Here is a 23548-nt window from a genome sequence, read left to right on the forward strand (position 1 = left end):
CTGTGCTCTGCAACAAGAGAAACCACTGCACTGAGAAGCCCGCACACCACAACGAAAAGTAGCCCCTGCTAGCCACAGCTGGAGAAAGCCTGTGAGTGAAGTGAAGCCACTCAGTTGTGTCCGACTCTTTGCAACCGCATGGACTGCAGCCTACCAGGCTCCTCCGTCCATGGGATTTTCCAGGCAAGAGTACGGGAGTGGGTTGCCATTCCTTCTCCAGGGGATCTTCCTGACCCAGGGATTGAACCTGGGTCTCCTGCATTGCAGGCAGACGCATTACCCTCTGAGCCACCAGGGAAGATTTGAGAAAGCCTGTATACAGCAACAAAAACCCAGCATAGCCAAGAAAATAAAATGAAATAAATAAATAAAATTTTTTAAATGGTTCTGTTCCCCCAGTGTCATATTTTGTGCTATACAAACACATGCTCGCTAATGTGTGACTTATCAAAACATCCCCTCAACTCTCCAAAGCATTCACAGCCTTATAGAAGGAAGAATACTCTAAATCAGAAACCAACAGACATTGGCTGGGCAGTCTTTTTCAGTGGAAGCTCTGTTACTAAGGGTCTGCAGAGGAGACCAAATGCTTGCTGGGGGCAGGTGGATGCGGTTGAATAGAAACCCTCGCATCAGCATCCAGAGGGTGGAGATGGAAAATTGGAGCAAGTGCTGGTGAGAGCAAAAATCTGCCCTTTTGATTTTTTTTTTTTTTTTTAAACCAGGAGTCTGCCAATGTGTTGGTTAAGCAGATGTCAAGCTCATGGAAAACAGGCCTAAAAATTGGAAACAGAAACACTACGCTTAAATTTGCTGTAATTAACATTATTTTCACTCCCAGCTTTGGACAGCCATCCCATGCCTTCAGAGAACACACGGATCACCTTTGTCAGGAATAAGACTCACAGTTTTATGAAAGCCAGTGGAGTTTTCTGCCTTACATCATTTATCTTTCTCTCTAGGTAGAGACATTGATCAAAATGGAGCTCTTTCTTTAAGCTTTCAAGAGCTGCCCGGAAGGATTTTAAAACACACCAGCAGGGACATGATGAATTCCTGTTGTGATGACCTAGAGGGGTGGGATGTGGGATGGGAGGAAGGTTCGAGATGGAGGGGATATATGTATAATTATGGCTGATTTGCATTGTTGTACAGCAGAGACCAACACCACATTGTAAAAACTAAAAAACAAAAAATTTAAAAAAAACAAAAGAAAAACAAAGTATTGCATAGATACAGGTCTTGTGTGTATATGGCAAACTGAATAAAAAGTCAGAAGTATGCAAAAAAAAAAAAAAGTACAATGAAGTCTTGATTAACTAAAACACACACACATACCCCAAGCTGTGTGGAAAACGAATCAGATGTGACCCCAAATATCCACCATAGTATCTGGCTGAGTGTGGTGTGCCTTGGGCTGCTGCCTTCTTCCAGTCACCCCAAAGTGGCCTGGGCTCCTGAGAACCCCAGACCACACCCCAGCCCAGCCCAGCCCTGCCTTCTGAGTCCCACGACCAACATCCAGCTGCCCCTAGAACATTTTCACTTGGTTGTCTTATAGCATCCCTCACTTCACACGACTGAAGAGGTACCTGAGGTTTTCTCTTCCAAACTGGCTTTTCCCTGAGTGTCCCCATCAATGCACTTGGCGTTACCACCCACCCCGCTGCTCCAGTCAGAAACTTGGAGGTCCTTCCTCGGGATTTTCCTCCACTTCCCATCAGCAAACCCTGCAGGTTCTACCCGCTCCAGCCCTCTCAAGCCCATTCTTCTCGATTTTCTCTGACATCACCCGGTCCGAGTTATTCTCATCCTTTTCTGCCTGGACTTAATAAACACCAGTTTTCTAACTGGTGACTTGATTCCAGGGTGATCTTTTAAAAATGCCAACCAGATCCTGGCACTTTCCTGCTTCAAACCCTCCAGGGTCCTCCCATTGCATGTAGGGTGGATTCCAGACCCTTTCCCAGGACCCACCAGGCCCTGCAGGATCTGTCTGCTCCTGTGCCATAAACTTCATTACTTGCAGCGTCTAGACACACTGCCTTCCTCCCTGCTTCTCAAACCAAGCTCTTTCCATCTCAAGGTCTTTCCCAAATCTTTGCTCAGGCAGCTCCTTCTCAATCTCCAATTTTCTTTTTTTTTTTTTGGCTGCTCCATGCAGTATATGGGATCTTGGTTCCCTGACCGAAGATTGAACCTGTATCCCCTACATTGGAAGTGTGTAGTCTTAACCACTGAGCTACCAAGGAAGTCCCTCAACCTCCAGTTTTAATGTCACAGCCTGGGACAAATCTTCCCTGACCATGCTATGGAGAATCCATTATTCTCCCTCAAAGCATATTCTTTATTTCTTTTATAGTTAAAGGTAATTATAGCTGGCTATGAGAGCTATTTGTTTATTCTCCCACTGAAGTTTAAGTTCCACAAGAGGAGGGGCGAGTGGTGTGCTGGACTATTCTCACAAGAGACAATTGTGTACAATCTTCCCTCTCAGTGATGACTGTTGGTAGCTTAAAGTTGATTTAAAGATGTGATTACACCACAGTCATTGGCAAATGCTACAAAGAAGGACTCTCCACGCCATCCCAAGAGCCAGAGTCAGTTATTACACATTTCCCAGCACTCCACTGAAGGGACTGTGTCTGTCTCTCTCCCCACTTATTCCTCAGGATCTAGAACAATGTCTAGCACACAACAGAGGCTCAATAAGCGCCTGTGGACTTATCAGACAATATGAGACCAAAAGGAGAGAGAGAGCCTAGAAATATTCAGGCCTCTGAGAACCTCACTAACCCCACACACTAACCTGCCAACAAGGAGTAGAAGGCGAACTTGACAGTCAGAGCCTCGGGAAGGGAGGGAAGTCAGAGCACTGAATTTGGCTTCAGAAGCCCTAGTTCTAGCTTCTAACTTGTTTTTATGACTCTGGACCAATTTCTTCCTCTTCCCGGCCCTCAATTTCTTTATCTGTAACTACACGCTGGACTAGATGTTGTATCTCTAAGTCCCTGTGTCAGCTTTAATGAAGCCCGTTCATGTACTGTTACTAATTTATCTGTCACTCCCTGGGTCACTGCACTACACTTCACAACTGCAGAGGGGGCTGTTTACATTGTATAGAGTTGGCTTTTTGGTTTTGGGGACTTTCTATAGGCTAAAGAAAAATCTGAACAAACTTTTTGGCCAACCTAATAGCAGACTGAGTTATGCAGTACGCAACCTGCAGAGCCGGACGTGGCGGCTCCGCCCACTTTTGATCCTGGCCACCGGTCATTTCAAGGGGAGACGAATTGGACAGCGAGTTCCTCCCTTTCCTAACATACTAACCAGCTCAAAGAGCTCAGACAGTTTGGTTTTGGTTTTCCGACTCCTAAGATTGTCTCCTGCTTGTTATGGAGTGTGCAGATCAAGAGCTCTGGGCATCTGAGGTCAGTGCCAGTCCAGAGGGTGTTTGGACAAAGTAAGAACAAGACAAGGCTCAGGATATGCAATTTGTGGCAAGGCTTTCCCTTGGAAGAGAGGAAGTAGGGCAGTGAGGACCCAGAGAACCGTGGGCCTGTCTGCCCCTGGTCTTTGAATGCGAACTAAAAAAAGGAATTGTGGGGGCCCGTCCCTTTCAAGCCTGCAGGGCCCGCCCTACAACGGATACACCCCACCCATTTGAAAAGTTCTCTGTCTGCATAGAGCTCAACATAAATGCACCAGAACCCAAGCTAAGCTGGATGCTATTGGCTAGGCTTGGTGGGGATAGAGGACGCTGAGGAATGGAATGGCTTTGGTTCCAAGTGATATGCAGAAGCCCTTTGGTTTTTGGTACATGTCAGTTACTTATGATTCCAAAACTATCTCAATGTCTAATGCCACTTTTACGACCTTAGGAGAATTAAGGGCTCATGACTCCATCTGCCTTTGCTAGAAAACAAAGGCCTGTCTTGTGAGGTGGTGAGTCCCCTGTCACTGGAGGAATACAAGCCAAGGATAGCCACTTATCTGGGATGTTCAGGTTCCAAGTTCCCTCTTGGAAACCCAGGACTCTGAAGCCCAGGACACCTCTGAAGCACAGGACTCCTCATGAACCTGTGGATGAGGAAGGGCCAGTCATGCAGTGGGTCCCTCTATGTTCTAGATGGAGTTGTTTTCAAATAAAATTCCAGTGTAACCTGGTGCAGGCACTATGGAAAACAGTATGGAGTTTTCTCAAAAAACAGAGCTTCCACATGACCCAGCAATCCCACTCCTGGGTATATATCTAGACGAAACTCTAATTCAAGAAGATGCACGCAGCCTATGTTCACAGCAGCACTCTTCACAATAGCCAAGATGCGGAAGCAACCTAAATGTCCATCAGCAGATGAATGGGTAAAGACGACGTGCCACATGTACACAGTGGGAGACTGCTCAGCCACGAAAAAGAATGCAACGGTGCCATGTGCAGCGACACGGATGGGCCTAGAGCTTACCATTCTAAGTCAGTAAGACACAGAGAGACAAAGGTCATACGCTACCTCTCATGTGTGGAATCGAAAATACGACACAAATGAACTTATCTATGAGAAAGAAACAGACTCACAGACAGAGAGCAGACTTGTGGTTGTCGGGGGAAGAAGGGCGGGAGAGTGGTGGACTGGGAATTTGGGATTAGCAGACGCAGACTAATATATAGCATGGATACGCAAAGTCCTACTGTGTGGCACGGGGAACTATTTTCAATATCCTGTTACAAACCATCATGGGAAAGAATATGAAAGAGAATGTATATGTATAGCTGAATCACTCTGTGATACAGCAGAAATTAACATTGTAAATCAACTTCAATAAAAATACGTTTAAAATAAAATAAAATTAAAAAGAATTTCTGTTGTCAACTTCTTTCTCACGCAACGTGTAGCTTTACAACCAGAGGGAAAACTCTGGCTCAGGAAATGTTCACAGAAGCGTGGAAGCACAGCCCCCAAAGAGCTTTCATAAACATGAAGGCCAAACATTTATTTTAGAAGTGATTGAATGGAAGTCTTAAGAGGACATGCGGCTAATTTAAGTTTAGAATGGGAGCCTGAACTTGACCCAGAAGTCGTTATCCACAGTCCAGGGATTTTTCATGACCCTGGGCTTGGAAGGTCCAGTTAGTGAGAGATACAATCCAGTCCCAGGGTTTGGTTTCCACTTCTGTAACACTCAGGGTTGGGCCAGACTGACCCATTTGGAGTAAGTCCTGGCTGGTTTCAAACAGCCTTTCCTATAAAATCAGGACGAGGCAGGGTGGAGCTAACATTCTGTTAGCTGTGAATGCCTCTGTGTGACTTAGTTTCCAGTTGTCTTACTGTCCAGCAGGCTGTGAGGGGTCAAGGTTTAAAGGAGAGAAGTGTTTCCTGGTGGGACCTGCCTGGGGAAATGTCAAGACCCTAATAGTTACAGGAAGGGCAGATGGTGTGATGCTACACAGAGGAGGAGAGAGTAAGAGAGGAGGAGGTAAACAGTGCCCACTGCCCAAGGGACAGGCAGCCTCGTGGACAGTGGAGTACAGCTGATAAGATGACAGGTGAGGAGACGCAGCCGCGGTGACACAGAAGTTCACAGAACTATGGTAATCACTTTGGCAGAAGTCTGGGAAGGCTTCTTGGAAGAGGAGGCCTTTTTGGATCTGTTAGGGCCTAGAGAAAGCAGCAATATCCTTTCCACTTTAACCTACATCCTCGAAGGACATTTGTTATGGAGAGGATTGGGGTTTCCTCTTCTTTCGTGGAGACAACAGACTTATTCAGACTGCCCTCCCCAGTGGTTCCTACACCACCCCTACTGCTTCCCCACCCCTGTCCCAACTCCAGGCCAGCCCCAGGCTCAGCAAAGCTTTGATCTGGGGCTCTTGGCCTCTGGTTCTGCATAAAAGCTCCCTCTGCCCTTGAGAGAGGGGCACCCTGGGCAGACCCTTCTTCCCCAGCCTGCCTCCATCAGCAGGGGGCACCAGTCCAGGGGAGCCACTGCCAAGCCTAACAGCGCTGCAGAAACACTGAGGGACCTGGCTCCTAGGTGGGGGGAAAGTGCCCTCCTGGGCCTCACCCTGGGGAGGGCTGAGCATGAGAGAACATGGCCAAGCCTGAACTTCTTGGGACTCTTCCTGGCATGTGCCAAGGAGTTGCTAGCCCTGGCAGGGTCATTGACCAAACCTCCAAGGAAAGACTTGCCTGGTGGTCCAGTGGTTAAAACTTTGCACTCCCAAGGCTGGGGGCCCGGGTTCAATCCCTGGTCAGGGAACTAGAACCTGCATGCTGCAACCAAGACCCAGCCACTTCAGTTCTGGATGAATAAGGACGAGGGGACAGCTGTCCTTCCCGAGGGCTGCACAGGGGGACCTAGGGTCCCCTGTGGCACAGTGGGTGCAAAGACTTCAGGTGGGACAAAGGTGAGCATTAAACCACGCACTGGTGCACTTGGTCACTTAGTCATGTCCGACTCTTTCTGACCCCATGGACTGTAGCCCACTAGGTTCCTCTGTCCATGGATCTTTCAGGCAAGAAATACTAGAGTGGGTTGCCATTTCCTTCTCCAGGGGACCTTCCCAATCCAGGGATCAAACCCCCGTCTGTCTCCTGTGTCTCCTGCATTACAGGCAGATTCTTTACCCACTGAGCCATCTGGGAAAACTTGACAACTCATGTTTAATGGATATTAAAAAACTACAAGCAAATCAAAACTTAGATTTCATACCAATTATTGCTTAGGATGAGGGTATGTGAAAAGACTGAGTTGATTTAAAGTCAATTGAATGAAAATTATTAAGTGCAAATACTCCAGATGTTACACAGATACGGCCAGAGTTATGTGAGCGGTACAGGAAAAGCAGGAAAGAAGGTGGCCTTTGGAGATGATCAAACCTGGATTTGGAGTCTGGAACTCATCTTTATCGGCAGCTGCAAGACCTCAGGCAAGTCACATGACCTCTAGGAATTGCAGTTTCTGGACTCAGACCTCCCTGGATTCAAATCCCAGGCTGTGACTTTATGACCCTGGTGATCTTGGGTAAATTACTTAATGACATGCCTCAGTTCCCTCAGCTCTGAAGTGGGGGGGATAACAGCACCCCTCTTACAGGATTATCGAGAACATGAGTGCTCAGACAAAGCCTGATTCATGCGAGCTGTCAGTGACTGCCAGCAAGTAGCACACATTTAATAGAGCACCTCATCCTCGCCAGACATGTCATTTGGTAATCCGTATTATTTCCAATGGTTTATATTAATTCTACAAGGTAGGCATTATCATTTCTATTATACATTCCAAGGGGCTTCCCTGGTGGCTCAGATGGTAAAGAATCTGTCTGCCATGTGGGAGACCCAGGTTCAAGCCCTGGCTCGGGAGATCCCCTGGAGAAGGAAATGGCAACCCGATCCAGTATTCTTGCCTGGAGAATTCCATGGACAGAGGAGTCTGGTGGCCTACAGTCTAGGGGTCGCAGAGAGTCAGACATGACTGAGTGACTAACACTTTCATATACATTCCAAAGAGAGGTTATGACCTACCCAAAGTCACACACTTCTTAAGTACCAGGGCCATTATTCAAACCCCAAGTCAATGGTACATGCCCCTAATATGAACCTTGGGCTCAGGCTCAGTCTCCCCACCTGTTCAATGGGTTTCACATCATCTCCCCAGTCACCAAGGCAGATTCTGGTCTGCTGGTTCCCAGGAATTGGACCACAGCTTGGTCTACTACTGGGGTCTACAGTTCAGCCCCTGCCATCTTCTCTGGGTGCTCCCAGCTCCTTCTGGGGTACCAGAGGACATGTCCACATTCTGTGGTCCATGGATGATGTCTGAATCACTACACTTTTGTGGGAAAAGAGGCATTTTAAACTTCTGTTCCACCCCCGTGTTCTCTGGGAAATCCTGTCACATACCTAGGTTTTCATTGCGTAAAAACACGTCCCATCCCATGTCTCCCTGTGTCCTCTCTGAGTCACAGTAAATAACATTGAACAGCATGGGGCCAGCTGGACTGGCTTGGGCTGCACGCTGTGAATGATTTTCCCCTTTCAAGGCCCTTCTCCCATCAAGAATCCCTCCTGCAAGACCTGCCCACTTATAACCACCACCACCCTCTTCTTGTCTGGAAAGTAAGTCTTTAATAACAAATGGCCTTGGAAGTGTCAGGAGTGAATACCTAGGGGACTGGTGTCCTAAGAAAGGTGCCTGGAGCTTGGGTGATACTTGTAGAAAGGGTAACTACTAGGATTTCAGTCTGTTGCAGGCTGGGGGAAGGTTTTCATTGGTTAATTCATTCATTCCACAACCACTTATCACTAGACTACTTTGGCCGGGCACTTCTCTGAACCTTGGGGTACACATGTAAAACAGCATTCAAGAGTGCATGCTCTGTACATCTGCATTTCTATTGCTGTCCTGACAGAAGGGGGAAAGGACGGCGGGACAAACTGGGAGAGCAGCACCTCCGTATATACACTGTGACGTGTAAAAGAGGCAGCTGCGGGGAGCTGCCGTACAGCACAGGCAGCCCAGCCTGGAGCTCTGCGATGACCTAGAGGGGACGGAGTTTCGAGAGGGAGGGGACATATTCATACTTATGGCTGATTCACTTTGTTGTACAGCATAAACTAATGCAAGAGTGTAAAGCAATCATGAGCTTCCTCAGTAGCTCAGTGGTAAAGAACCCGCCTGCCAATGCAGAAGACCTAAGAGTCAAGGGTTCAATCCCTGGGTCGGGAAGATCCCCTGGAGGAGGAAATGGCAACTCACTCCAGTATTCTTGTCTGGGAAACCCCATGGACAGAGGAGTCTGGCAGACTACAGTCCATAGAGTCACAAAGAGCTGAACATGATTGAGAGACTGAGCACACACACAAAGCAATTATATTCCAACAACAACAACGAAAAGAATTCTTGCTCTCCTGATTACACTCTGTTGGAGGAGACAGACAACACACAAGGTGAATTTAAACAATTGGTATTAATGCTCGAGAGTGAGGAATACCCCAGGGGGACTGAAGCAGGGGCAGGGGTTTATGTAAGGGGGTGCACATAGGGGAGGCTGACATTTTAGTTAGGGGAGCAGGAAAGGCCTCTATGAGAGGTGTTAGAGAAAAGACCTGAAGGAAGTGAGAGAGGCTCTTTGGTGGTGAGCACCCCAGGCAGACGGTGAAGCCCAAGGCGCCAGGTATGTTTCAAGAACATTCCAGAAACTGCGTGAGTGGAGCAGAAGGAGCCAGTGGGGGAGGAGTAGAGGATGAGGTCAGAAAGGCAGGGGAGCTGGATCCCACAGGTGTCTCACCCAGAGAAGAAGGAGAGCCCCAGAGGGTTTGGGGCGAAGAGATAGGATGCGATCTGATCTATATCCCAGCAGCATCCCTCTGGCCACTGGGAGCAAGAGTTGAAGGGACAGGGCGGAGGCAGGGAGACCAGTGGGTTGGCTGCGGCCACAAGCCACGGGAGCCTTTCTGGGTGCCCCTTCGGCAGCCCCCAGACCTCTGTCTGTCCCCCAGTCCTAGTCCTCCGGGCTGAGTAGAAGTGGAAAGATGGATGGCAGACCAGAGCTTTCACACCAAGGATGATGGAATCAGCCCAGCTTACAGGCGGGGGTGGGGGAGGGGGCAAGTTTGAAGATGCGCTCAAAGGCAGGCAGATCCACAGGGAAAAGAGAGGAAAGAGCAGGGACCATCTCGGTGACCACTCTGACCCATTCGGGACGACCAGAGGGGCCTCTTGCCGAGCCTGCCAGCATGTCTGCCCCTGGCTGGCCTCACCATCAACAGCAAGCACATTCCACAGCTGATGTTTGGCTTGTGGTCTGGCCTGGCCTTCTGGTTGGTTTCTTCTGCTCTGAAAGGCTTTTAAAATCAGAGTCTGGGTTCTCTTTAAGTTTGGGGCATGAATCACTGCTTCTGGGTCTGGAAAGGGGATGGAGGGACAGGAGACCCCACACCAGGAGTGCTCTCTGTCTCTCTCAGGCCCGAGTGACACCAAGGCACACATATACATATGTGACAGGCTTCCAGTCAAGACACGCCGAGTCAGACTCCCTTCCAAGCACCCAGCCAACATGTCCACCTGCCCCAAAGCCCCATAGGTTCAACACATCCAGAATCCACTCGACTTCCTGTTCCTTAAATGCCCCGGCCCCGTATTCTCTCCTCTTCCTTCCCTGGGGACCAAGGATGCTCAGTCCACCCCCCACAGGCTCCTCTCCCTTCTCCTCTCACCACCCGTACATCAGGCTCTGGCGTCCTCCTGCCTGGGTTGGAGCCATCTTAGCAACCTCCTTGCTCCTGGTTGTTGTCCTGTCTCATCAAATTCCCCGCCCCCACCCCATATCCACCCCACAAAGGAGCCTCTCAAAACAGATTAGAACATGCCTCTGTGTGTGTGGTAGTCACTCAGCTGTGTCTGATTCTCTATGACCCCATGGACTGTAGCCCACCAGACTCCTCTGTTCGTGGAATTCTCCAGGCAAAAATACTGAAAGTGGGTAGACATTCCCTTCTTCCCCTGCGGATCTTCCCAATCCAGAAGTCGAACCTGGGTCTCCTGCATTGCAGGCAGATTCTTTACCATCTGAGCCCCTAAAAAGCCCAGAACATGCCTTTAACCTCCCCCCAAAACCTCCAATGGCTCCCATGCTACATTCAAATATCTTAGTTGGCATTGAGTCCTCTCTCAGTGGCCTCAGCCCATGTTCCATTCTTGCAGTTCCCTACAGCACACACTCCAGCATCCTGCTGACCAACATCAGGCCATTTTTCAGATACATTCTCTGCTCTTCCTACATTTACAAATCATGTCTTTTTCAATTCTCAAATCCCAGAGTCTTTGTAGCTCTCTTACAGCTTTTATTACTTCCTCCTTTGTCTTAGTTATTTTTCCAAAGATCTCTCTCCTATTAGGCCATAAACTGCTTGAAGGACAGGACTTATCTCTTATCTTTTATCCTCCAAAGAGCCTGGCAGAGAACCTAATACAAGCCACTGTGTTAGGACCTCTTGTGGGTGCAGCTACAAAGAAACGTAAGACGTCTATCTTGCCCTTAAATATCTTTTCGTTGACTTGGATAGACAGTTCTTTCATTCAGCACACATTCTGTGAGCAGTACAATGTCTGGTGGTCTTCTCAGGTGGCTCAGTGGTAAAGAACTCGCCTGCCAAAGGAGATGCAGAAGACTCGGGTTCGATACCCAGGTCAGGAAGATCCCAGAGAAGGAAATGGCAACCCACTCCAGTATTCTTGCCTGGGAAATTCCATGGACAGAGGAACTGGTGGGCTTCAGTCCACAGAGTCACAAAGAGTCAGACACAACTGAAGCGGCTGAGCATGCACCCTCTATGTCTGGCATCATGGGAGAGCTGAGGACACAGAGACTGATAAGAGATGTGGTTCCTGCTCTAGTCCAGTGGGGGACACTGTCCAGGCTATTGTAATACTGTGTGGTGTCTGGGGGTATAACATCATGGGAAGAACAAGCATCTCAAGATTCACACCAGTGACTGATCCAAGGTCTGACTGAGGAAGACCTGAAGATTAAGTGGGAGACAAGAGAAAGAGGGGATCAGATCAGATACAGGGAACGATATGAGTGAAGGACAGAGACAGCTGGTGTGTTTGACAAACTAAGAAGCTCAGTTTAGTGGAGGTGCCACATGGTGCTGTGAGTGAGGGGTTCCGAGTACAGACAACTCAGGGTCTGGTGACTTCTATTAAAGAGGCTGGACTCAACGTAAAAGCAACAGGGAGCCGTGGAGGGCCTTAAGCAGAGGAAGTGACTACACACTCGGTTTGTGTTTTCGCTTCACTTCATCTGCTACTGAGGAAGGTCTGGGTGGATGGGGGCGGGAGGGAAGATGACACCTGAGTTTGTGCTGGGGCCTCAGGCTGGTCCCAGGGGCTTCCTCCCCTGCCCTCTGGGCAAGCCTCCTCACTTTTTCCTGATAGAGCATCCCTTCCCCACCCCACTTGGGCTTCTTTTCGCCAGTTCCAATTCTGAGTCAGGTGCTTCCTTTACCTGAACGCTCAGAACAGCTTCAGTGGGGCCCAGAATCACAGGGTTGGGGTGACCCTAATGGGCTTTGTCTAACCCTCTGCTGGACACCTCCCGCCGTGCCAGTCCATCTGCACGGGACAGTTCTGACCAGGATCCTTGGCCAAATTGGTGACCCTACGGCCCCTCCTGGGCTTTTCTTTGGTCCAGGTGGGACCACACGGTGATCGGTAGCATATGGCCCTGTGCGGGACACAGACAGGGCCGCTGACGGATAACCCTCCAACTACCCACCCCCAGCCCAAATTCCACTTCGTGGCTCAGCCCCCCACACTCTGCTTCCACCTTGTGTCTCCAGCCCAGCTTGGCCATGAATCCTCTGAAACTGCAGCGGGGGGAGGTGGGCTGGAAAACTGGGGGACAGGAGATCTGGTCACATCTAGGCTGCACCACTGATTGTCGTGTGGCCCTGAGCAAGTCATTGCCCTTCCCTGGACAGTGTTTTCTCTTCTGCTCGGCTGGGGATTGGGTTTAGATGACACTGGTGGTTCTCAGGCTCAGCTGCCTGTTAGAACTCCTGTGGAGCTTTAAAAATGCCAATGCTGGGCTCTACCATAGAGAGTGATCGTGTGTTCTGGTGGGGCCCAGGCAAAGGTTTTGTTTTACACCATCATTCCCTTCTTCACCCAGGAACGAGGACCACTGGATTTGCTGATTGTCTGCAGACCAAGAGTGGGGTCTGAAGTGGGCAGGTAAAAAAACCCAAGAAGTAACTCCTCATTTACAAGTGTTAGCCCAGCAGGACCGCAGCAGTACCCATACCCTCGGCTGGTGGGAAGGCTAGGTGGCACCAGTGGTAAAGGATCCACCTCCCAGTGCAGGAGACATAAGAGACAAGGGTTTGAGCCCTGGGCTGGGATGATCCCCTGGAGGAGGGCATGGCAACCCACTCCAGTATTCTTGCCTGGAGAATTCCATGGACAGAGGAGCCTGGCAGGCTATAGTCCATAGGGTCGGACATGACTGAAGCGACTTAGCATGCATGCACGTGGAAAGGTCAGTATTTCGAGTTTTGGTTTCTCGTGTTCACCAAGGGGGCTACTCCAGAGCCCAGCATCAGATGCTTGAAGGTCCCCCAGAAAGGCTCTCAAAGTGGTCTTGGGTTAGTAACTGGAAACAGAAGCATCTTCTGAATTCCATGACTTAAAAATCATCCCACGGTCCTGGCTATGTGCTTACAGAGCTGCTCCAGGGATCCTCTGCATCTACAGACACCAGCACTTTGCACCAGCAGCCTGTGTGTGATCTGTACCTTTCTGCCCTCACTGTGTTCCCTGAGGCAAAGGCTGGGCCTTATCTGATTTGGAATTTCCAGAACCTGGAGATGCCTGGGGTTTCGTGGGTGCTCAGTACATACTGGCCAAATGGACAAACCAATCAGTTTCTTCATGTGTCACGAGGGATCCTGTGCCTTCCTTGCCAAATCACAAGCCTGAGAGGAGAGAACTCTGTGAGAAGTGGCTCAGGCCCCACACTCAGAAGGGGCCCTCTTGGTCTGATGCTCTGCTGTGGCCATCTTGAAATTCTTAATAGTCTTTAAACAAGGAGCCCTGTATTTTCATTTTGCACTAGGCCCCACAGATTATGTAGCTGGTCCTGTGTATGTGGTGAGTGGTGGGAATAAACTCAGAGAAGAGCTCTGTCTACATACTATTTATGGGACTTAATGATTGCCAGCAACCACTGAATATAAGGGGCTAAGGGAGCCAGGAAAAGAGCAGTTCCAGTGGATGGAGAGGAGATAGACATGGCTTTGTGGTCTTCTTCCTGGCAGCAGGAGAAAGCAGCAGTCTGAGGGCTTGGGGATGGGCAAGACAGGGAGAATGATGGAGACTGGAGACACCCTCAGCAGTCTACGGAGAATGATTTCAAGGATCTTGTCCGACCTGCCTGCCACAGATGTAGAAAATCTACTATTAGAACTTCATTCCTTTGGCTGAAGCAATGCTTTCTCCTTAAGTTTCTCTGATGAGTGTAGCAAATTAGGTTCCTAATCTCATCTTTGACCAGAAGATCTGCCCTGGAGTTTCTATGTGATCTTGGGGAAATCACTTAATTTAAAGAAAATATTTATTTATTTATCAGCACTGGGTCTTAGTTGCGGCATGAAGGATCTTTAGTTGCAGTGTGTGAACTCAGGTGTGCTGTGTGAACTCTTAGCTGAGACATGTGGGATCTAGTTTCTGGACTAGGGATCAAACCCAGGCCGGGTTGCATTTGGGAGCACAGAGTCTTAGCCACTGGACCATCAGGGAAGTCCCAGAAAATCACTTAACTTTGAAAAGCCTCTCTCTCCCCTCTCTATCTAATGGACATACCTCTGACCTCAGCTAGTCTATTCTGACTGATAGAAAAAATATACGGGCGTGCTCTTTGCAGACTGTTGGGAGTTACATCCACTTGCTCATTTCATGATTTTTCCATGGCCTTTCTGAGGCCCAGTCTACAAAGAATCGAGTTCTGGAAATCTGCAGGGTCAGGATTCCTGGTAGCCTGACCCAGCTGGGTGATGCGGCTTGGGGAAGAAAGCTGTCAACCCCAGCTGCGGAGGCAGGAGCCCCTTCTCTCTGTGTCATCCTGTTTGGAATCCTAGAGCACATTGCTATAGCAACTTGCCTAACTCGCCCCACATGCCACGTGGAAAAACCTCTGCCTGCTTTAGAGCTGCATTACCAAACCACAGACTGGCTTCTCCTGTGTTACAGGATGAGGGCTACCATCATACACAAGGGTCTAGGTAGGAGGCATCTGACCAGTGATTGAGAAGTGAGCTAAGGGGTTGGACTGTGCCAGGAAGGTCCCTGGCCCCAACCATTTGGTCTCACCTATTTCAGATCCTGGTACCTGAAATTCCATCATTAGCCCCTTGTTCCTTTGGCTCAAACACAAACCAGTTAAAATGCAAATCCCTTTGGGTAGGATCCATGAAGTTGTCACCATTCATTAGTGCTGTTCAGCATGAATTAACTCACTGGGCCGGGAGCTCAGAGCAGGTTTTGATTAGGGGAAGCAGAAGCAGGGAAGGGAGGAGAGGAATGCCCAGCCTGGACCCTGAGGATGGGCTGGAGAGGGAGTCAGAGTGGCCCAGAGTATTGGGTCTTGGGGGCAGATGGGAGAGCCCGCCTTGGCCCTGAGTAGGAAGGCAAGTGAGGGAGAGAAGCCCTCATATTACAAGACACGGCATGAGGACCACTCCTCACCAAACCAACGTCCTGACTGAGAAATCACTGTCTAGCTGAGTCTGAAGGAAGGAGCAGCCTCCCTGGGCCAGTGGCCCTGTGAGGGTGGCCACTGTATACAGACCTCAGTTTCCCTGAGGACAGCATCTTCCAGGAAGAGCATCTTATTCATCTTTCTGTGCTCTCCAGGCCTACTTCCTGAAGAGACATTAGTTAGTGTTAGCAGCTCAGTCGTGTCTGACTCTTTGCAACCCCATGGACTGTAGCTCACCAGGTTCCTCAGCCCATGGAATTTTTCAGGCAAGAATACTGGCAGTAGGTTGCCATTTCCTTCTCCAGGGGATTTTCCTAACCCAGGGACTGAACCCAGGTCTCCTGCCTTGCAGGTGGATTCTTTACCATCTAAGCCACCAGGGAAGAGACATTATGCATGGATTAAAGGTAAACACCAAACACCACCTCTCACTCAATCAGCCTGACTCCAGATGAGCTATTTAATGTCTCGTGTGTAACCTGGTGGCTGTGGCCACAGCGAGGTCTAGCTGAGATGTGAGAAAGTGTTTGACACAGTCCCTGGTATCGATCAAGTGAACGATGGGAAGGGTGATCCATGAACTGCTACTGTTTGCTGAGGTAGTACTGGGTGCCAGATGCTGTACCAAACACTTGATACGAATGAACCGTAGATCATCTAAAGGACACATCAGCCTGTGAAGTTGTTATTCTACCCATTTTACACATGAGGATTGAGTCTCAGAGGGGCTTATCTAGGGTCAAGCAGAAAGGATTTGAACTCAGTTGGGTTCCCAGGTCACACATATGCTAATCATCACTCCAGCTCAGCGCAGGTGACAAAGGAAATGAGGGGCAGAGGTGGGGGTGGGGTGGGAGGGGGGCATGTTTGACCACACAGGCTTTTTCCTCCAGGTGGGATTTTATTCATCTTGTGAAGGCAGTAAGTACATACTATGAAGATGCTTCATGAAATTTTGCGGGGAGCTTATTTATTTTTGGTTTACAAGGTGACCAGCTGCAGTCTCCTCCCCTTCTCCCCTTGCAGGTAACATTTTGGACTTTCACCTGGCAGGGTGGGGACAGTCCTGCCTAGACCACAGCTCTGCAGAGCAAGCACTTCACACTGAGGGCATGTGGGTGACTTCGGAGCTCACAATTATTTCAGGGAAAGTAGTTTCAAATGGCTGTGGATTCCTGATGGTAGCCCACAGTTTGGTGGTGGTCGGGCAGCGTCATTAAGCTATGAGGGCAGCAGAGACACCGTTTTGGAGATGGGTTGGTGTGCGTTTCAAGCTTGCTTCATAGCTGACCCTCCCTGAGTCAGCCAAAGGCTGTCACTGCCTGGGGAGGACTCTGATGGATCCTTTCTCTTTGTAGCTGTGATAGAACACTGTATGGAGGGTCTGGAAGCTAGAGTGAGACAGTGATCTCCAAATCAGGCATTAAGAAGAGCAAAGAGGGCTTTTGGAATTTTCAAAAGTCCCTTCTTTATATCAAGAGCCAGGCCAGCCCAGCCCAGAGCATAGTTCTGTCCTAAGCAGTGAATGGAGAGGATGGAAGGGAAGTTCCCTGTTGCTGGAGGAAGTGATAACTACAGGAGGGAGAGGAAGAGGGTCACAGAGGGCAAAACAAAAGTGAGTTGCTGTCTGAGCTCCTCAGGGGCCCACTGCCGTGTGTGGGTGGGCTAGGAGCAATGAGAATGGTGAGGAGACAGGCTTCCCGTCTGTGCGGGGAGCACTACAGGGTGAATAAGAAGAAAGAGGGTCGTATTCCACTTTCATCTCCTTAGGGACCCCAGGGTCTGCCTGTGGAAGGCTGCTGAAGCTCCTCGGCTGATGGTAGCTGAGAGGCTTGGCTGGCAAGCTCCCAGTAGGGTGGGCATTGGAGAGGCAAAGGGACAAACCTTATCTCCTTTCCCTCTTCCCAAGGGCTTGGATCTTTTTAGCCTCTGCACACCCGTGGTGCCCAGTACTGTGCATTTTCCATACAAGATTTTTCTGCTGAATAAAACCCCCTCCCACAAGGGCCATCTGTGTGGGATGGTTCTTCTCTCCAACAACACAAAACCTTCCTGCCAGGATCACATTGACTTCAAAACAGCCTCAATGGCAACCCCTCTCCCCCAAGTTTCCATTATGATCAAGACTTTGGGCCAGGCCTTTGGGGAAAGGGGTTAGGGAAGTTCAGGTTTACTTAGGGCCCTGGCATGTATGTTTCCACTGAGCTTCCAGTATCCTAGCACTTCCTCTAGACTTCCCTTATGGATTTGAGTTTGAAAGTTGCATCTCTGCATCCTCAGATCCCTTATTCAATGGCTGGTACCTTGAGCAATGATGAGGATGATGCTGAAGAAGAAAAACAAACTCCTAGATGCTCAATATGTGCCTGGAACTTTTCAGTTACTTAATATACATTATACATCTTCGGATACTCTTTAAGTTCTATTATTAATAATATCATCCCCATTTTGCAGATGAGAAAACTGAGGCACAGGGCTGGTTAGTAACTTGCCAAGGAAACAGAATCCCAATTATCAGAGGTCAGACCCATCCCAGGCAGTGAAAAGCCAGGACCTTCAGCCCCACACTGCGTCTGGTCTCCCTGTGTATCATCTGTCAGGTAACAAGTGCTCAGTAATGGCTAAGGGTCTTAATTTTTTTTTTGCTTCCAAACTGGGAGGAATTAATTTTTATTTTATTTTTAAAAATTTTGTCAAAGTATAGTGGATCTACAATGTTGTGTCTAATTTCTTGTACAGCGAAATGATTCATTCATATATGCTCTTTCATAATCATCAGATGGGTCACGATAGGGAAGTTCTGCTCAGTGGATCTGCTCTCTCAGAATGTCAGCTGTAGCCATCTTTGGACTTGTCCACTTTTTTTCTGGCTTTCTTGATAGTTTTGCCCACGTCACCACCCTGCCCAGCCTGCAGCAGAAGCTCTGGAAAGATCAAGGCTCTGAATTCATAATGGCTTCAGTGAGGACTTCCATCCCCCTACCCCCCACCCCAACTTGGCCTTTGACAAGTCTCCTGCCCAGCTACACTGCGCCATCACCAGTAGGCAAGCTGCCTAGTAACCCTCACATTGAATCCATGTGATGCCCAGATGGGAGATCAACATCAATCCTGTTCTGGAGCTGGGAGGATGGGCCCAGTGATCTCTGTGACCCTTCTAATCTTCAGAGTCCCCACGGATCAGAATAATCTTGGTGGTTTTCAAATACTCACCTTTTGTTTCTTTAACTACCGTAGGTCCAGGAAACGACACTGTAATGTACAAACAGTCCCACTCGAAGGTCTATCCACACTCTATACATTCCTTCAAGGCCCAGTCCAAATGCTATCTCCTCCTCCAGGAAGCCTCCCTTGCTTATTCAAGCAGAACTGAACTTCCCTGTTTGAACTGCAGCCCTCAGCTCCTCTGTGCCATTCACTGCCCAGTGCATCTATTTAGCTTTCCCTGGTCTCACCTTGTTTTCAGCTACAGGCAGGGCCCAGATGGCGTACATGCTTGGGCCCCACCCCCAGCTCCTTGCAAGCAGATGTCGTTCCAACATTGATTGATGCGTTTAATGAATCCCATATTTCAAGAACCCAGACTGACCAGACATAACTCAGGAGTGATTTTCTCCATATAAAGGGAGTTCTGAGTCACAAATCCTGTCCCTGTCCTTCCCCCTACCCCCCTACCTGCCCCCCTCCTTCATCCTTACTTTACTATTATCATTATTAACCATTGATTCAACCCTACTGTTGTCTAAGTCCTGTATTAACAACTTTTCACTTAATCATGCCAACCACTCAGACTTTCTATCTCCATTCACAGAGGAGGAAACCTGTTGGAGAGACTGTATAACCTGCCTAAGGTGGGCAGCAGAACCAGATGGGAAGCCAAGATTGATTTCAAAGCCTTTGCCTCTAGTTTCCTTAAGATTCTAGCCTATAATGCAGCTGTGTGCGGGCTCAACTGCTCAGTCATGTCCAACTCTTTGGAACCCCATGGACTGTAGCCCGCCAGTCTCCTCTGTCCATGGGATACTCCAGGCAAAAATACAGGAGTGGGTTACCACTTCATACTCCAGGGGATCTTCCCAACCCAGGGATTGAAACCGCCTTTCCTCCATCTCCTGCATTGCAGGTGGATTCTTCACCACTGCAGCACCTGAACAGCCCCGTAAAGCATCTACTTCAACTCAAGCTCTGATGGGCCCACATATCTGGGATCACACAGGAGTGCATTCCCTTTTCCTGTGGTGGGATCTGCTAGTGACTTGAAGACAGTTCATAGAGTTCGCCCTCTTGCCTAAATGACCTAGAGAGGGCTTCACCTCTGCTGCCATCAGCTGGTTTCTAGATATATGCTCGCCTGGTTCCAGCTCTTCCCCTGCTGTCCCCAACTCTCCCGCCTCCCCAGCTTAAAGCATCGATGTTTTCAGCTGTGACTCTAGGATCTGAACCGCACCCCACCAGCAGAGGCCCTTTCAACTACAGAAGCTCCACTGCGGACAGCAACAGGGTGTCCGGGTTTCCAGTGGTACCCCAGGACTGGGGTGAAGTTCCTTGGGCTGGGGGGCTCTCCACCTGTGCTCTTTGAGGGCGCCTCTCCCCCTGCCATCGCATCTGACTCCCACTGCTGGCCCATCCCGGATCTGGAGCCAACGCAGAAGAGGAGGCTAGGCCCAGCGGCCAGTCCCCGAGGCGCTGGTCCCTGCCAGAGCACTGGGCCACTCCAAGGAGAAGTCCTGCAAGTTTTCCGGATTCGTAGAACAGCGCCTCTGTCTGCCGCCCTGGAGTGGCGGGTCGCACCAAGACGTCAGGTGTGGGGACTCCCCGGCCGGGTGCCCCGGTGCGGAGAGCCCAGGGTGGCCTCTTGCTCCGGGCCGCTCGCCCCACCGGCCCGGGGTCCCTGCCGCGCCCGGACGCCTGGAGCTCATCAGGCTGCGGCGCACGTCTCGGCGACCGCGGCGTCCCCAGCTTTATTGAATGAGCGCACAATTCTGAGCGCGGGTTTGGCGGGCGATGGCCCGTCCCTACTTCGAGGGTCAGGTAACGTTTTCGGGGGGCCCTGGCCTGCCGAGCGGCGCCCGGCCGCCTTTGGCTTGGCCCTCGACGGCTCCCCACAGCCTGGGCGCCGACCGCCCCAAGGCTTCGCTCCGTCCGGGCCCGAGCGACTCTGGGCGGCTTTCAGCTCCAGGTCTCCCCCAGTACCCTCCTTCCCCCGGACCGCCGCACCCAGCTCCCGGCTCTTAGCGATGCTGCCTCCGCGAGCCCCGGCGCTCGCGGGACCCCGAGTGCCCCCCGTGGCGGTGCGGGAAGCACTTGGAGAAAAGCAGGGTGCCCCGAGGGGCCACCGGCCCTCGGCGCTTTTCAACTCGAGCCTCTTCAACTCATCCCAAACACACCAAAGTCCCGGGTCCAGGCCGCCTCGGCGCGCCTCCCTCCTTGTGTAGAACTTGGCGAGCCGCTTGACTGCAGCCACTTCCCGGGGGACCCACGTCCCCCAAAGCCGCGGAGGTCGGACCCTGGGTGCGCACCGCGAGGGGCTCCTGGCCGCCGGACCCCAGGCCTCGGTGGGTCAGGGAGGGGCTGCCGGAGGCCAGAGCTGGGGGTTAAGAGGGGGACGTACCTGGCCACAGGCTGAGGGTCCAGGCCACCAGGAGGCCCCTGGGCAGGTCCATGGCCCGCGCGGCGCGGCGGCGGGGCCCGGTGCGGAGCGGCGGCGGGGGGCGGCGAGCCAGAGCGGCAGCCTACTCTGCGCGGCGCCCCGAGCCTGCACTGCGCGCGGCGCCCGGTTCCCTGACAGCCGCGGCTCCTTCAGAGGAAGTGGGAGGGCTGGAGCGGCGGGGAGGGGCGCCGGGACACCGCGGGGCTCTGGCCGCGGTCCAGTCTCGGCCCCTCTGCCACCTGGGCAGGCGGCCGGCTGCGGCCTCGACGCGTCTCTAGATTTCTCCTTCTGCCCCCAGCCCACTCCTGCAGTTGGAGACAATTCCAGAGAACCACCGCTCCTGGGAACCACCTCGTCAGTGCCCTGCCTCCCACAGCACCGCCACCGAATTCAGAGTCTGTTCAGGAAAAGTGACTTACAGTCCCACGTCCCAGAGGAAGGAGCTTCAGAAAGCTCAGAGAGTACCTCAGGTGACCTAGGGCCACGACTGGGTCTCTCCTGGCTCAGAGGAGTGGATGTCCCTACAACGTCCATTCTGAGACAGCCCCCTGCTCTCCTGCACCCTGGGGCTTGGAATGCAAAGCCACGGTTCTCCTCCTGACCCTGGAAGAAATGCAGATCCCCCCTCTACCTCCACGGTGTCCTCCCTGCAAGCCTGAGACATTCCAAAGCATCCAGGAGGAGCCTCTGCCCACTGTTACCGTAACAGCGAGGATCTTCTTTGGAACCCAGCTACCTTCCTTCCCAGTGCTTCTAACCACTCACTGACAGATAAATTCAATGCACATTTTTTGCACAAGCTTTAAATCACGGCCTGGACCACAATCCGTGGATGTGGAAGCTGGCCTCTCTAGAAAGGGAGATGCTGAGGCAGAGGGTAGGATGGCCAGTGTGGTGAAAACTAGAGTAGAAGTCCCTCCTCACTTTCTCAGGAAAACCTTCCTTCAACCCCCTCCCCAGCCCCCATCCTCAGCAGGTCAGGTCCCCAGATACATGCTCATTCTCCCCTCAGTATTTTTTTCATTGTACTTAGTAGAAAAACTTGACATTAATTAGTGCAATCATTTGATTAACTCTTCTCTCCTTGCCCAGACTGAAAACACCTTTGGGGTGGAAATCTCTAGGTCACACTGACCACTTAGCCCCCAGCACCCCAGGAACATAGTAAGTAGGTGGATGGATGGAGAAATGGATGGGTGGATGAGGGCGGATGGTATGTGGGTACACAGAGTGGGGATTCTGACTGAGAGCGATAGGAAGGTTTCCCAGAGGAGGTGACATTTAGGCTAGGTTCCGGAGAACGAAGTGGGTTTTGAGAAGGTCCAGGTTCACACAAGAATAGTAGTGGGCATTGTGCCCGCCACCGTTATGTCCCTCTCTTCTTGCTAGCTACCCTGGTTTTTATTCTGGCATCCTCACTTCTCCCATTCAGCCAATCTTTGGAAGAAGCTCATTCTCTCTCTCTCTCTCTCTCTCTCTCTTTCTCTCTCTCTCTCTCTCTCTCTCTCTCTCTCTCTCTCTCTCTCTCTCTCGTGTGTGTGTGTGTGTGTGTGTGTGTGTGTGTGTGTGTTTGCACATGTGTTGGGGGAGGCATGTGGTTTAGGCTGAAATGAATCAGTGTTTTGCCATCTCCGGCCATAGTTTAAGAAAGGGCAATATGATCAAAGGAAGAAGCTTTTCTGGGAAATAAGCATACTTGCTCTTCTAAAAGAGCCTCTAGAATTAACTAGGTAAGTAAGTAAGTATTTTTTCTCCTACCACTGCCTCCCCCTCCCAGCTGGAGGGTCTGGAAGTTGATGGGGATGCAGGTGGGTCTGGGTGGGGAAGGAGATCTGGCCTTGGGATGAGGCTGGATGGTAAGATGGAGAAACCAAAGTCCAGGAGGGTCTTGTTGGTCCCCTGAATCCACAGGGGACCCTCTCAGTCCACAGCCCTGAGCACTTTCCAGTTGTTTGATCAATGAGTCCTCTTTATTGTTTAGTGCAGGTTTAAGTCTGGATGCTTTGAACCTAGAGTATTCTGATAACAGCTATCCGGCAGGCTGTAAACCACTTCCCCATCTCCCACAGATTCACACTTTCCTTAGTGTTCTCAAATTCCAAGAGCATGGGGATTGCCTGGAACATTTGCAAAGAAATTTTCCTGTGATCAGGGAGTCCTGATAAGCACCATGGTGCTTATCAGACTGCATAAGTCACTCTGCTGTGGAAGTGGGCTGAGGACCTTGCTCCCAGATTTGCTGAAGGGACTCTCTGCAGTGGGTGTGATGCTGCTGGTCTTCGGATAATGATTCTGCCATTCAGTAACTCACACTGTCTTCATCAGGGGCATGGAGGTCCTGAATACACGTTGAGTGCCTTTGTGTTGATCTGGGATGATGCGGGGAGGCGGGGGAGGGGGATGTGTCCTCATTTAACACAGACTTAAGTGTCTCCTCTGCCCTCGTGCTCTGCAAGTCACACAAGAGAAGCTGAGAAGACAAAACATAACCTAGTCGACAAATATATAATACCACTTATATGAGAAATCTTTAAAAAAAATGATACAAATGAACTTATTTACGAAACAGAAACAGATTCACAGATTTGGAGAATGAATTTGTGGTTACTGAGGGTGGGCTGGTGGGCGGAAGGGTGGGAGGA

The 23548-nt window shown here is 50.5% G+C and overlaps 1 protein-coding gene across 1 annotated transcript in view; it reads right to left on the reverse strand.

The window, feature by feature from the left end:
• Window positions 1–20992, reverse strand: part of ITGA11 (integrin subunit alpha 11) — a 133109-nt gene extending 112117 nt beyond the window's left edge. The window contains exon 1 of the mRNA XM_019968186.2: window positions 20868–20992. Within this exon, the coding sequence (XP_019823745.1) occupies window positions 20868–20919 (52 nt within the window). The 5' untranslated portion in view covers window positions 20920–20992. The remainder of the gene's footprint in view (window positions 1–20867) is intronic.
• Window positions 20993–23548: the final 2556 nt, after the last annotated feature.

The sequence above is a fragment of the Bos indicus genome, chromosome 10, assembly GCF_029378745.1.
Source record: "Bos indicus isolate NIAB-ARS_2022 breed Sahiwal x Tharparkar chromosome 10, NIAB-ARS_B.indTharparkar_mat_pri_1.0, whole genome shotgun sequence".
In the NCBI taxonomy this organism is placed as follows: domain Eukaryota; kingdom Metazoa; phylum Chordata; class Mammalia; order Artiodactyla; family Bovidae; genus Bos; species Bos indicus.